The 14,305-nt window shown below is 44.5% G+C and overlaps 1 protein-coding gene across 7 annotated transcripts in view; it reads right to left on the bottom strand.

Moving 5' to 3' along the window:
* Positions 1–13,574, bottom strand: part of DCAF12 (DDB1 and CUL4 associated factor 12) — a 37,173-nt gene extending 23,599 nt beyond the window's left edge. The window contains exons 1-4 of one of the 7 annotated variants that reach the window (XM_069575880.1): positions 12,854–12,937; positions 12,306–12,415; positions 11,696–12,128; positions 10,094–10,348 (exon numbers count right to left, since the gene is read on the bottom strand). In XM_069575880.1, coding sequence (XP_069431981.1) covers positions 10,094–10,348; positions 11,696–11,773 — 333 coding nt within the window. In that variant the 5' untranslated portion in view covers positions 11,774–12,128; positions 12,306–12,415; positions 12,854–12,937. Of the gene's footprint in view, positions 1–10,093; positions 10,349–11,695 lie in introns of all 7 variants that reach the window. The other 6 variants (XM_069575879.1, XM_069575877.1, XM_069575881.1 and 3 more) reach the window with 6 other exon arrangements.
* Positions 13,575–14,305: the final 731 nt, after the last annotated feature.

Below are 14,305 nucleotides of genomic sequence, written 5' to 3'. Positions count from 1 at the left end.
AAAACAGGAACCAAATGAAGTAACTAGACTGTCTTATTAACTTTCCTCAGGAAGTGAGTAAACCTTCACTCTCAGTAACCTGGGTTTTCCCATCTTCCAAACCTCCAGGACTGCCAGAACAGGCCATATATTCACCACGGCCATGCTGAGAAGCATGCGACTCAATTCTCCAGGTGAGAAAGGTGATTAACAGGATTATTCATTATTAAAGACTACACATGAGTCTAGGAAAAAGAAAAAATGTTATCCAAAGGAGATTCAGTTAGTCTCGTCAACCAAACACCCCGTGACTTGAACTACTTTCTCTTGTTTCTGCCCAGCATCAGCCAAATGAGTCTATCTAGGGTCCCTCCACACTCCTTGCGTGTTCCGGACTCTGCTATAAAATGGACATCCCTGCTTCCTTTCCACTGCAGAAGCCTCTTCCTCCTCCAGGAAATCCCCTCTGAATATCCTAGCTAGGAACGACTTCCTTCTTGGAGCAGTCCTGGCTGACACTTCTAGTGAGGCATCTATGTTGTCATTCACTTTGTCCATAGCTATTGAGACCAGTAGCTGTTGAGACCAGTAACATGCACATAAAGAAAATAATTATTTATCAAGGGCTTCCTCAAAGTGATTACATCTAACTGGTTGCTGAACAGATGTTTTTTTTGGCTGCGCTGGGTCTTTGTTGCTGCAAGCGGGGTTTGTCTAGCTGCAGCAAGTGGTGGCTGCTCTTCATTGCAGTGCATGGACTTCTCATTGCTGAGGCTTCTCCAATCCCACACAAAGTAGCGTTCTGCTATCTTTGGGAGAAAATCAATAAATGTTTATAAATTTAGTAAAAGTAGACACAAACCACAAAATTGTCCTACTACATTCTAGCCAATGAAATGGAGAAACATTATCCTATTTCTTCTCACATTCAAACACTGTCCTGATGAAAACATCCCCACTTAACGTATAAGAGGGACTGGCGGCCTCTAAGGATCTGAAGGCCTGTAAGGCCATTCAAATGGAATCAGTTTAAGAAACCAGAAGCTGCAGTCCAACCATAATTCTGGGTTGAACCCAGTTGCCACTTTGGGGTTAGTTTCTTCCATTTATCTCCTAGACCAGGAAACACATGAAGAATCTTGCTTAAGGTCAAGCTGGAGAGCAACACTCCTAGATATCACCAGGAAAAAATCATTCCTCTGATTCTCATCTTGAACCAGATCCAGGGACCACTCACAGTCCAACAGAAAAAAATGCCTATATGTCAGCTTGACAAGCAGTAAAGACAGTTTTCTCTGATTGTAATACCTATCAAGGATCAAATCAGAAAATACAGCCTGGAGGGCAAGAGTCAACATGTTACCCCTATGTTCATTCTCCAACATCCCAAGCTTCCAACAGACTATTATGAAATAAAGAGCATACCTCAAGCTCTGAGGTGGTTGTCAACTGAGGGCACAATGCCTAAAAATGCATGTCTGCCTATGTACACTTGTGCATGTGGCCTGACTGTCACAATAACTGAGGGTCCAAGGTCCAGGGTTGCTGTCATCTATGAAGGAGAAGCCAAGAATGTGAACATCCAGCAACAGGAGGTAAAGTCCCAGAGAAGGAAGAAACCACCAAAACATTATCAATATTTTGGTTACAAAAAGCTGCCCTAAAATTCTTGAATCCTTCCATACGATTGCTGTTCAGGCCCTAATCTTTTTTTTAAAATTTTTACTTAAGTATTTCATGGAGAAGACAATGGCAACCCACTCCAGTACTTTTGCCTGGAAAATCCCATGGACAGAGGAGCCTGGTGGGCTGCAGTCCATAGGGTCGCTAAGAGTCGGACACGAATGAGCAACTTCACTTTCACACATTGGAGAAGGAAATGGCAACCCACTCCAGTATTCTTGCCTAGAGAGTAACAGGGACGGGGGAGCCTGGTGGGCTGCCGTCTATGGGGTCGCACGGACACGACTGAATCGACTTAGCAGTAGCAGCAGCATAGCTAATTTACTTATATTTGTTTCAGGTATACAACACAGTGATTCAAAATTTTTATGGCTTATACTCCCATTTAAAGTTATTATAGAATATTGGCTATATACCCTGTGTTGTAGTTTATTTTACACATAGTAGTTTGTACTTCTTTTTGTTTGTACTTTTTAATCCCCTACTTCTATCTTTCCCTTCCCCTCTCTTCCCTCTACCCACTGGTAACTACTAGTTTATTCTTGATATCTGAGAATCTGTTTTCTGTTCTTTACATACTTTAATTTTTAAGATTTCACATGTAAGTGATAACATACAGTGTATTTGTCTTTCTCTGACTTATTACACTAAGCATAATACCCTCCAGGTCCACCCATGTTGTTGCAAATGGCGAGTTTTCATTTTTTATGATTGAGTAGTATTCCATCATTGTGTGCATCATATGTATGTATGTATGTATGTATGTATATATGTATGTGTATATGGGCTTCCCAGGTGGCTCGGTGGTACAGGAGACGCAGGAGACATGGGTTTGATCCCTGGGTTGGGAAGATTCCCTGGAGGAGGAAATGGCAACCCACTCCAGTATTCTTGCCTGGAAAATCCCCTGGACAGAGGAGTCTGGAAGACTACAGTTTATGAGGTCTCAAAGAGTTGGACATGACTTAGTGAGTGAGCATACACACACATGTATATATGTATGGGTGTGTGCTTGTATCTCACGTCCTTTTTTTAAAAATTTTTATTTATTTGGCTGTGGTGGGTCTTAGTTGCAGTACTTAGGATCTTTTATCTTAGTTGCAGCATGTGGGATATAGTTCCCCAACCAGGGCTCGAACCCGGGCCCCCTGCACTGGGCATGTGGTGGCTTTAGCCACTGGACCACCAGGGAAGTCCCTCACATCTTCTTTATTTATCAGTTGATAAGAAACTTAAGTTGCTTCCATATCTTGGCAACTGTAAATAATGCTGCTATGAACACTGGTGCTTGTTTCTTTTTGAATTAGAGTTTTCACTTTTACTTTTTTTTGGTCAGAAATCCAAATTATGATCCATAATTGCTGGGATCTTACAACAGTTCTATCCTCAGTTTGCAAGGAACCTCCATATTGTTTTCCATAGCGGCTGTACTAATTTACATTCCTATGCACAGCATACAAGGGTTCTCTTTTTTCTACACCCTTACCAACACTTGTTATTTGTGGTCTTTTGATAACAGCCATTCTGACAGGTGTGAGTGATGTCTCATGATTTTGATTTGCATGTTTCTTGTAACTGAAAACGCTGGGCATGTTTTCACGTGTTTCTTGGCCACCTGGTATATCTTGTCTTTAAAGGCATATCTTCAGTTTCCGGCTGTGGTGGGCCTTTGTTGCCCCTAGCTGGCTTTCTCCTGTTGTGACGAATGGGGGCTACTCTTTGTTGCTGTGCTCAGGCTTCTCATCACGGTGGCTTCTCTTGCTGCAGAGCACGAGCTCTAAGCACATGGGCTTCAGTAACTGTGGCACACTGGCTTAGCTGCTCTGAGGCATGCAGGGTCTTCCCAGGCCAAGGGATCAAACCAGTGTCCCTTGTACTGTGAGGCGGATTCTTAACCACTGGACCACCAGGGAAGTCCCTGTATTTCTTCTTGGAAAAATGTCTATCTGCCCAATGTTTAATTGGTTGGTTGTTCTTTTGATATTGAGTTGTATAAGCTGTTGACACATTTGGGGTATTAACCCTTTATTGTTTATATCATTTACAAACATTTTCTTACATTTAGTAGGTTGTCTTCTCATTTTGTGGCTGGTTTCCTTTGCTGTAGAAAAGCTTTAAAGTTTAATTAGGTCCCATTTGCTTATTATGCTCTTTTCCTTTTCCCTTAGGCAATATATTCAAAAAATACTACTGTGACTTAAGTCAGTTTTCTTTTTAATATTTATTTTTTGGCTGTGCTGGGTCTTAGCTGTGGAACACAGGATCTTTGATCTTTGCTGTGGCATGTGGGATCTTTAGTTACAGCGTGCAAACTCTTAGTTGTGGCATGTGGGATCTAGTTCCCTGACAAGGGATTGAGCCCAGGCCCCCTGCATTAAGAGTGTAGTCTCAGCCACTGGGCCACCAGGGAAGTCCTTATGTCAGTTTTCTGCCTATGTTTTCGTCTAGGTGTTTTATCATAGTTTCCAGTCTTAAACATAGGCCTTTAATCCATTTTGAGTTTATTTTTGTATATAAGAAAACGTTCTAATTTCATTCTTTTACATGTAGCTGCCCAGTTTTCCCAGAATCAATTTTCATTGAAGACTGTCTTTTGTCCATTGTATATTCTTGCCTCTCCAGTGCATGGGTCAGGCCCTATCACTCTTGACCATTAATTCTCTCACATACAGAGGGTGACCAAAGCCTGCAATACATGAGGATTTCTGGAGCGCATACCTGTGTTAAGCCAAGCAAGGTCTTCTCAAGATGAAGACTAGTCAGAAAGGAGCTGCCAACTCTAACACCATCACATATAATAGGCATAAACTTATTTCTACTGCTTGTCTTCCTAAAGCCTTATAACATCAATTAACTTGACATAGAACTTCAGACTTTTGGAAGCATTTCCATGATGCTTTTCAATCTAGATACACTTCTGCACACGTGCCCCAGCAGAATGAACTTGCCGAGATAGCAATTCTATGGCTTTCACATCTAAAATCTTCCTCTCAAAAGAGCAAAATATTCTAAAATAAAATGAAGACTAATTCTGGGATAACTGTGAACATGTTTTACTAGACAAAGAATAACCATATGCCATTTAAAAAACGAAAACCTAGTTAGCAGGTTAATATCTTAACTACAAAATACAGGCAGATCATACAGATAAGAATGCTGTTAACCTGAGATGTACATCTGGCTGAACCCAAGGAATTCTGCAAGCATTTTAAAGCATTTTTTAAAGGAAATCCCTTTGGGAAAATAAAACAGTGAGACAAGGAGGAATGAATAAAAAATATCTGGTCAGGACAAAACTCCCACATTTTTCCTTTGTTTCCATGTATCTCAAATTGAGTTTCATATTCTTTTATGATTTTAGGAATCTGAATATGTCAACTCAAGGACAAAAAAGTTTAGCTGTCTTCTTAACTCTGGTAACTACCATTTCACGCCACCCCCAAATTAGGCTTCTGCAAGGTCCTTCTTCATCTTATCTGGCAGCAAACTGCAGCGCCCAAGTTCATTTTGTCTGCATCATAATGATTCACCAAGCCTAACAGTGAAGTCAGCAGTGTATCTCTGACCATGACTTGGGAGATGGTGAGAAAGATAAAAGTAGCTCTGGCTAACCAGGAGTTAGCCTGGGTTAGGCTTTGGGGTCTTGGTGAAAATCATTTCATAGGAGATTTTCCTGTGAAAATCCAATTTATTATTACTTAAGTCTTTCCCCAACATCCTCTACTGAGGCTCCATAGTTCCCTATGGTGGAGGTCACCCTAGCTGCAAGGAGCGATTTTATCTACTATAGGTGAGTGAGTCTCCAGTAGTCAAAAAATGGGAAATAAGAGTTCAGGTCTAAAATTAATTCCCCAAACTCTGGATACCTTATCACTCTGCCTGTCACCATCCTTCCCAAACTGACCCCTCTCAAATATCCACTTTCTTGATTTGTTTTTGGTATACTCTGGGTTTTCCTCTGACCTCCCTGCACCCCCTATAGTAGTTCTTCCTGCCCCATAAATATAGGTGTTCTTCAAGGGTCTGTTTGAACTTCTCTGTCAATATCAATGGTTCTTAACCATTTCTGGCTCCCAACACCCTTTCAAAATGTAGTGAGGGACTTCCCTGGTAGTCCATTGGCTAAGACTCTGGGCTCCCAATGCAGGCAGGGGGCCTGGGTTCGATCCCTGTCAGGGAACTAGATCCCACATGCCACAACTAAAGATCCCAAGTGCTGCAACAAAGACCCAGTGCAGCCAAATAAATAAAGAAAATGTAATAAAATCTGCTCCCCTACACCACTCTCCCCACATTATGCCCAGAAAATATACATAAAATGACATTTTTGCAATTTTACGGAAGGTTTATAAAACCCGAGAGACCTCTCTATCCTCTCTCCATGGTAATAGAACAGAACAGTTTTAATAATCCCTTATACATAGGTGACTCCTAAACCACCAACTTCAATCTTTACCCCCTCTCAAACTTCAACTAATTAAAAACACAAAACTAAATATTTTCTCTTCAAATGTTTTTTTGTGCCTGGCGAGCTACTCTTATTTAGCTTTTCTGTATAGTTCTGCACATAACCTGAGTCTGTACCACTGTATCAGCAAAATATACCTATCCATCCTGCTTCCCCAACCCATATTCCAATTAAGGCTAGACTACCTCCTCTTCTTTAAATAATTTAGCAAAAATATGAATGTACTAATGTTTCAATCCTAAAGGAAATCAACCCTGAATATTCATTGGAAGGATTGATGCTGAAGCTGAAGCTCCAATACTTTGGCCACCTGATGTGAAGAGCCAACTCAGTGGAAAGGATCCTGATACTGGGAAAGACTGAGGGCAGAAAGAGAGGGTGCGACAGAGGATGAGACAGTTGGATGACATCACTAAGTCAATAGGCATGAGTGGGAGCAAACTCCAGGAGACAAATGAAGGACAGGAAGCCTGGCGTGCTGCGGTCCATGGGGTCACAGAGTCAGACAGAACTTAGTGAATGAACAATGTCATTAATGATTAGGACATCGACGTGGGAATTCTCCAGTGGTCCAGTGGTTAGGACTCCACACTACCAATGTAGGGGGCACACGTTTGATCCCTGGTCAAGGAACGAAGATCCCACAAGCTGTGTGGTGTGGGAAAAAATAAACAATCACCACAACATAAGCTGGCCATCTAATTCCTGTAATTACTAGGCCCAGGGAATTCAGAGAGGTTGAAGGACTGCCTCTAAGTTTGAGTGTTAGCCTACAGCACAGGGAAATTCCCACTGCAGGAATCAAGCTACAGAATAATTATCAATACTTCTGCTAATTTTTTCACAGAGGACGACCCACTGCCTCAGCAAATGTTTCTATACTACAGCCCCAAGTCAGTTAGTCTGGAAATGATCTGTGTCAAATGACCTGTGTGCACATAGCTCATAAATACCAACAGCAGCCAAGAGAAAAACAGCTTCTAACCCACAGATACATATTAAGACTATTTTAGAATATAAATAGTTGTGGTATATTTTTCCTACATTTAAATCATTTCATTGACAGTAAAATTTCAATACATCAAAACTTTACTACCAAGAATCAGACATGATCTCCTCCCTCTCCAAATTCTTCAACTGTTAGCCAAAGAGAGTTCTAACTGTTTAAGTAATTTTCCTTTTAAACTGAGGGAAGTCCCAGGGAGTGCTAAGAGCATGGGAAAAGGCTTTGGATTCATTATCACCACTACTCCTTTTGAAGAATAAGGTATTGCTAACTTGAAATATTTCTGAAGATGTTTACAGCTACATTCTCAGCACTGGATGTTACCACTCCCATTTTACAGATTGGAAAACAAAGGCACAGATGAAGGAACCATTTGCCAAATATTACAAAATGCAGAGAAGAACATTGTTTCTGATTCCCAATTTTGGTTCTGAAAGCTAAGAAAAGAAAAACACTACAAAAAGAAAACAAGCTTCCACTTTGAGTCATAAGGACCTAGGAAGGAAATATACTTTAAGTCATGAGGAAACAGGAAGACAGAAAGAGGAACATATCAAGAGTAGGTTAAATTACTACTTAATGTTATTCTCACCTTCAAAAGGTCGTCAATAAATTCAAGAAACAGAAGACTATAATGATTCAGTTTACAATTAGCAACATTTGCTGGGCAAAACACTATGATGGTTTGTGTAGGGTGTACAATGAATTCCTCTAAATTCCTCTGCATCAAGTGACAATGATGACAGTTCGCTTAAAACAAGAATAGTAGCCTGAGAGACTAAGAAAAGGAAGTTTTGCAGGAGCTTGCCACCACTATTTGGTTTTGAAAGGCTTCTTTATAATAAGCAGCCTTCAACAGAAGAGGAAATGAAAGCTTGGCCTCAACCACCATGGTACTGTACTCTTCCTTAAAACTACTATGTAAATCTTTGCCTATGGAGACCTCCTTGGTCCTACAGTGCATAAGAATCCGCTTGCGAATGTGCTCGCCATGTCTATGGAAAGAGGCTGAGGTGGCTGAGCTCTAGCACAAGGTGCTGAGGATGTTGGCTTTAGTCCAGGCCACTGTCCGGGCTGTAAGCAAGAGGAAGCTGCAGCCCACCCAGGCCCCCCTCACCCTGACACCTTTGAGGTAAACAAGATAAACAACTTCTTAAACCTAAGCCTGAACATGTTGGTGTGAAAATTGGTATCCGAACCAGGGTCTTTATTTATCTGACATCATGCTATTTGTACTCTTCTATCCCAATCAATATCCACAATATCCAATCACGAATTGATTTTTATTTTTTCCATGCTTTTAATTGTTCTGGCTAAATTTACTGATAAAATTTTCCCTTCATTCACTAATAATTATCTAAGTTATGCTATGTAAAAAATACTCTCCTACTCATGTCATATTCAACTTTCTTGCTTTTGAAACCTTTTCAGAAGGCTACTTTGCAAAGACCAAGCATTTATTTCCTGAAATATAGCACCAAACACACTTCCCTACCCTTTCTAATAAAAAATACATCTTTAGATTCTATCCCCTAAAATAAAGTGTTTGCCTTATTCCTATGCAGGTCAGGAAGCAACAGTTAGAACTGGACATGGAACAATAGACTGGTTCCAAATAGGAAAAGGAGTACCTCAAGGCTGTATATGGTCACCCTGCTTATTTAACTTATATGCAGTTATATGCAGAGTACATCATGAGAAATGCTGGGCTAGAGGAAGCAACAGCTGGAATCAAGGTTGCCGGGAGAAATCTCAATAACCTCAGATATGCAGATGATACCACCCTTATGGAAGAAAGTGAAGAGGAACTAAAAAGCCTCTTGATGAAAGTGAAAGAAGAGAGTGAAAAAGTTGGCTTAAAGTTCAACATTCAGAAAACTAAGATCATGGCATCTAGTCCCATCACTTCATGGCAAACAGACGGGGAAACAGTGGAAACAGTGGCCAACTTTATTTTTCTGGGCTCTAAAATTATTGCAGATAGTGACTGCAGCCATGAAATTAAAAGACGCTCACTCCTTGGAAGGAAAGTTATGACCAACCTAGACAGCATATTAAAAAGCAGAGACATTACTATGCCAACAAAGGTCCGTCTAGTCAAGGGTATGGTTTGTAGTCATGTATGGATGTGAGAGTTGGACTATAAAGAAAGCTGAGCGCCAAACAACTGATGCTTTTGAACTGTGGTGTTAGAGAAGACTCTTGAGAGTCCCTTGGACTGCAAGGACATCCAACTACTCTATCCTAAAGCAGATCAGTCCCGGGTGTTCACTGGAAGGACTGATGTTGAAGCTAAAACACCAATACTTTGGCCACTTGCTGTGAACAGCTGATTCATTTGAAAAGACCCTGATGCTGGGAAAGATTGAGGGCAGAAGGAGAAGGGGACGACAGAGGATGAGATGGTTGGATGGCATCACCACCTCAATGGACACGGATGTGGGTAGACTCCAGCAGTTGGTGATGGACAGGGAGGCCTGGTGTGCTGTGGTTCATGGGGTTGCAAAGAGTCGGACACCACTGAGCGACTGAACTATCTTCAGCCAAGTGTGAGTTTAAATACATCTATATATGCCCTTAGGCTAGCAGACAACACCAAGGTTTTCACTATCCTGTATCCTGAATGATGCCCTGACCATCATTGTTTCCTCTCCTTTGAGGTCTCTGACTTTAAAAAAACAACATAAAAAAAAGGAAAAAAAAATCTAGAAGCAGTTGGCATAACCATAATACAACAGGCCTGCAGGACTAGACTCCCCTGAAGATTTATCAGAAAAGAAATGTGGAAGTGGAAAAAGGAATAGAGAAGTCATGGATAGATAAGAGGGGACGTAACAGAGAATAAGGCAGTCTCTTCCCCAAAGAACTGATGGGAAAACCAGCAGTGAGAGATACTAGGGCATGTGCAGCCATATATCCAGAGCCAGGAGAAAGTTCATATCCACCCAGACACTTACCGTGTTGCATTTTGTGCCACACACCACTTGCCTATGGTTCAGCCACTGAGATGCAAACACTTTATTAAGGGTCCCAAGGTGAAACTCTCTCTCCTTCAGGAGACTGGGAAGTTGCTGTGCTGCATACCCATGCAACACTCGGGAATAGCTGGTTTCATTCTGTAGCCTGACTTCTCGGTTCTTCAGGTAGTACACTAAGGATCTCTTCACTGGGGGGAGTCGCTTCCTTTTGTGAAGTGAGTGATCCCAGCCCAACTGTGGAGAGCAAAAGGAAAATCAAGGCTTTGCCAACTTTTGTCAGAATTGGGGATCCTCCCATATTATAGAACTCATCTCGCAGGATTTACATAGAACAGAGTTACAAATACAATGCAACAGGAAAGTCAATCTTGAAGGCCACAGAAAAGATGCTGCTCATAGTCATACCCATGGGAAAAAAGGACTTGGAAGACGAATGAAAGCAGGACAATAAAAGAGGACAATAGGTTTTTTAAGGCCTTTTAAAGTGAAGGATTCAGGTACCTTAAAGTGAAAGTAAAACTCGGCTCAGTACGGTTGGACTCTTTGCGATGCCATGGAATATACAGTTCATGGAATTCTCCAGGCCAGAATATTGGAGTGCCTAGCCCTTCCCTTCTCCAGGGGAGCTTCCCAACCCAGGGATCGAACCCAGGTCTCCCGCATTGAAGGCAGATTCTTTACCAGCTGAACCACAAGGGAAGCCCAAGAATACTGGAGTGGGTAGCCTATCTCTTCTCCAGGGGAATCTTTCCGACCCAGGAATCGAACCAGGGTCTCCCACATTCCAGATGGATTCCTTCACCTTAAAACTATCCTTAATAGGGAAGGGAATGAAGGGCCCAGAGATTACCATACAGACCTGGGCTGCATCTCTAATGGACCCCCTTCTCCCTCTCAGCCTGTACTCTACGCGGAGCATGGTAGGTGCGGCCCAAGAAGCCCAGCTGGGGTCCCAGGTCTTTCAGGGATGCCCTAGCAATGGCCGTCTGCCTGTCACCAGGTCCGCGCTCCTGGCAGTTGTAGAATTCGAAAAATCAAACACCAACGGGGTGACAGGAACGGGAAATATGAGTCTGAAGAGACTCAAGACTCAGAGAGCGGGACAGGGTGATATCTGTAAACTGTTTATCTAGGGGGCTTGGGTACCCATAGGGAGGCTCATTCCTGAGAGACGCAACCATCTCCGTCCCCCGGCCACCGACAGACAGACTTCACTCTCCCTCCCAGTATCTTAGGCGAGGTTTTGTCCCCGATTCTCCTCGACTTTGGTTTCCCTTTCTCCGAAGCCCAGATTGTTCTTTCCTCAAGCCCCATTCCCGCCTGTAGATCTCCCCGGAACATGCCTCATTTTCAAGTTCCCCTTTAGTTTCTGACCCCTGCGGGCCTATCTGCTATCCAAAGAACTCCTAAGGACCCAGGCCTGATCCTATAGGCTAGAACACCGCTCTACGCACCTCCGTACACCACCCCTCCCCCCGCCCCCCGCCAAGACCTTGGACCTCATTCCGGTTCCCAATGTGCGAACCCTACCCTCTGGGTGCCTCGGCCTTATCACCCGCGGCCAGGCGTCTCGGCCCTCACCTGTGGGTCCTGAGCGTCGCTCCCAGCTCCCGGCAAGGCGGGCGCTTTCCGCTTCCTGCTAACTGCTTTCCTGGCCATAGTGGGCAGCGCCGCCGCGGCCCCGCAGCCACATGGGGCGGGCGAATCGCGGGGGAGCGAGACGGCGGGTCATATACTGGGCCCCGGGGCCGCGCACCTTCGTGCGCCCGGCCCGGAAAATGGCCCGGACTCCGGGCGGCAATAGAAAAAAAAAGGCAGGCAGAAGGGAAGGAGGGAGGGAGGACCGGGGCAGGGAAAGGGAAGGGAAAGGGAAGGGGAGACAGGAACCCGAAGCTTGAAGACGACCAAGTCTTGAAAGGACGGCGAGCGGCTGGAACCAAAACACCCCCTCCCTTTCGCCCGCGCTCCGTCACCCTCGCGCAGCCGCAGTTCGTTTCGCGTCGCCACGGAGACGCTGTCCGGAGAGAAGGGCGGGGTTTAGGGCTGGCCGTAGAGTTCGCGGCTGTTGCTCACGGCCGCCCGCTCTTTTTCAACTGCCGTTTGACTGCCGCTGGAGGTTCGCGACTTCGGGGCAAAGGAATCTGGGTTTTGGCCGCCAACACTGGAGCCCCACCCGCCCATCCGGACGTACCCGGAAGTGAGGATGTTTAACCTCGCTCGCGGAAGGACTCCCTCCCAGCACGCCTTTACCCCGCAGTCGCCACGGGTTATATCTCTTGAGCCCTGTGCGTTTTCCGGAACCTGTGAAACCAAACCCTGGCGCCAAAGGCTGGACTCTGTGAGAGAAGGAGTTAACTTCCTCCCCCCGCCCCCGGTAGCTCAGACGGTAAAGAATCGAACTGCAATACAGGAGCCCCAGGTCAATCCCTTCATCGGGAAGATCCCCTGGAGAAGGGAATGGCTACTCACTCCAGTATTCTTGCCTGGAGAATTCCATGGACAAAGGAGCTTGGTGGGCTACAGTCCATAGGGTCACAAAGAGTCAAACTAACACTGCACCCCACCCCACAAAGTAGAGTCTGACTCGAAATCATTGCCAGCATACCGGACTTTCACACTGTAGAGAACCTACCCTGTTTGCCACAATTCAGCCTAGGTACCCCTCAACACCCCCTGGGGAGCTCTCAGGCTTCATTTTCCACAGTCTTCTCCCTCCACTGGCCTCCTCCTCCGCCTTACCGTCTCTGCTGCCCTAATCGCAACCGCCCCTGAGTCACGTCTCCTTTAGCTGCTGCGTGAGTCCTCGCCTCCCTTTAGAGTCCCGTGACCTGCTGGTCACCCTGTCTTTTGTGCTGTATGAAATAGGCGTGCCACCGTAATTTTTTTCTTAGGTCTCCCACGCAGTCCTGAGGACTGGAATGAACAGGGGACTGCCACTGCCTGCCTGTCCCCCAGGGCCCAGGTTGTGTCTCCATCAAGGCAGATAGGATGAAAATCTGAATCACAGAGAAGAGAGGCGCTTTTGACTTTTCAGTTCAATGAGAGCTGACATTGGTCACCAGGCAAGGGGCCTTCTTCAGGATCACCTTTGCTTCCATTTTTCAGAAGATTCTGTAGGGGTGTGAGTGCCAGCCCCCACCTTTTTTCAGGCAAAGAAATCCTTTGAGGAAGCAGAGAGCTTCCTGATGGGCCTCAGGCTGTTAGTGCCCAGTTACCTGCTGATCCCTTCAGGCTTCAGGCCTCAGGCCTCATACCTCCAGGGAGCTCTGTTGGCCCATCTGAAGTTCTGCCTAGGAGGAGATCTGGGTTTGTTTTCCAAGCCGAACCAAAGACCAGATTGAGACAGTGTCCTCCGCCATCCCAAGTCAGCACTGCCACTAACCCCTAATTCCACCTTGGGAAAGGCAGCTCCATCTTACTTGGTCAGGTCTAGCCCTTCAGAGACATACACACAGTAAGTGGATCAGAAGTGGGTCAGCTTCCTTTTTCTGAGCCTGTTGTTCCACTTCTGTCTTGCCTCACAATGCCCTGGATGACTCAGGAGCTCATTGGGCAAGAGTCTGGAATTCCTTTGAGAATCTCTAGGGTCATATTGGGCTGCGCTTAGATCTTGGTCTCCTCTGCTGCTGTCATAGGCTATAGGCTCATCCTCCAGGTTGGTGCAGTTCATCTTGACATCCTAGGAGCTATCCCTGAATATACCTTCCAGTGGAGCTCACCGTTTCTGTGGAAATAAAATAGAATGAAGAGTTATTTGAAAGTGGGTTGTTGTTACTCAGTCACTAAGTAGTGTCCGACTCTTTGCGATCCCATGGATCTCCCTGTCTCTCACTATCTCCTGGAGTTTGCCCAAGTTCATGTTCATTGAATAGGTATTGGTGTCCAACCAACTCATTCTCTGCTGCCCTCTTCTTTTGCCTCGGTCTTCCCAAACTTCATTTGGAAGTTTTAAAGTTTACAATTGTTTTTAAAAGACTGATAATATGAAGTTAACGGTGAGAAACAACTGGGACTCTCCTACATTGCTAGTGGGTGTGGTAAATTGGTACAATTTGGAAAAAAAATCTATGACCATACCTACCAAAGCTAAACACGTGTAGGAGCAGTTTACTTCTGGCTGTAAACCCAAATAGAAATGAGTGTTTTTGTCCACCAAAAGTCACTTACAAGAATATTTTACTATTCATAATA

Source organism: Ovis canadensis, chromosome 2, assembly GCF_042477335.2.
Source record: "Ovis canadensis isolate MfBH-ARS-UI-01 breed Bighorn chromosome 2, ARS-UI_OviCan_v2, whole genome shotgun sequence".
Taxonomy (NCBI): Eukaryota; Metazoa; Chordata; class Mammalia; order Artiodactyla; family Bovidae; genus Ovis; species Ovis canadensis.
This window is presented reverse-complemented; position numbering and strand designations above follow the sequence as displayed.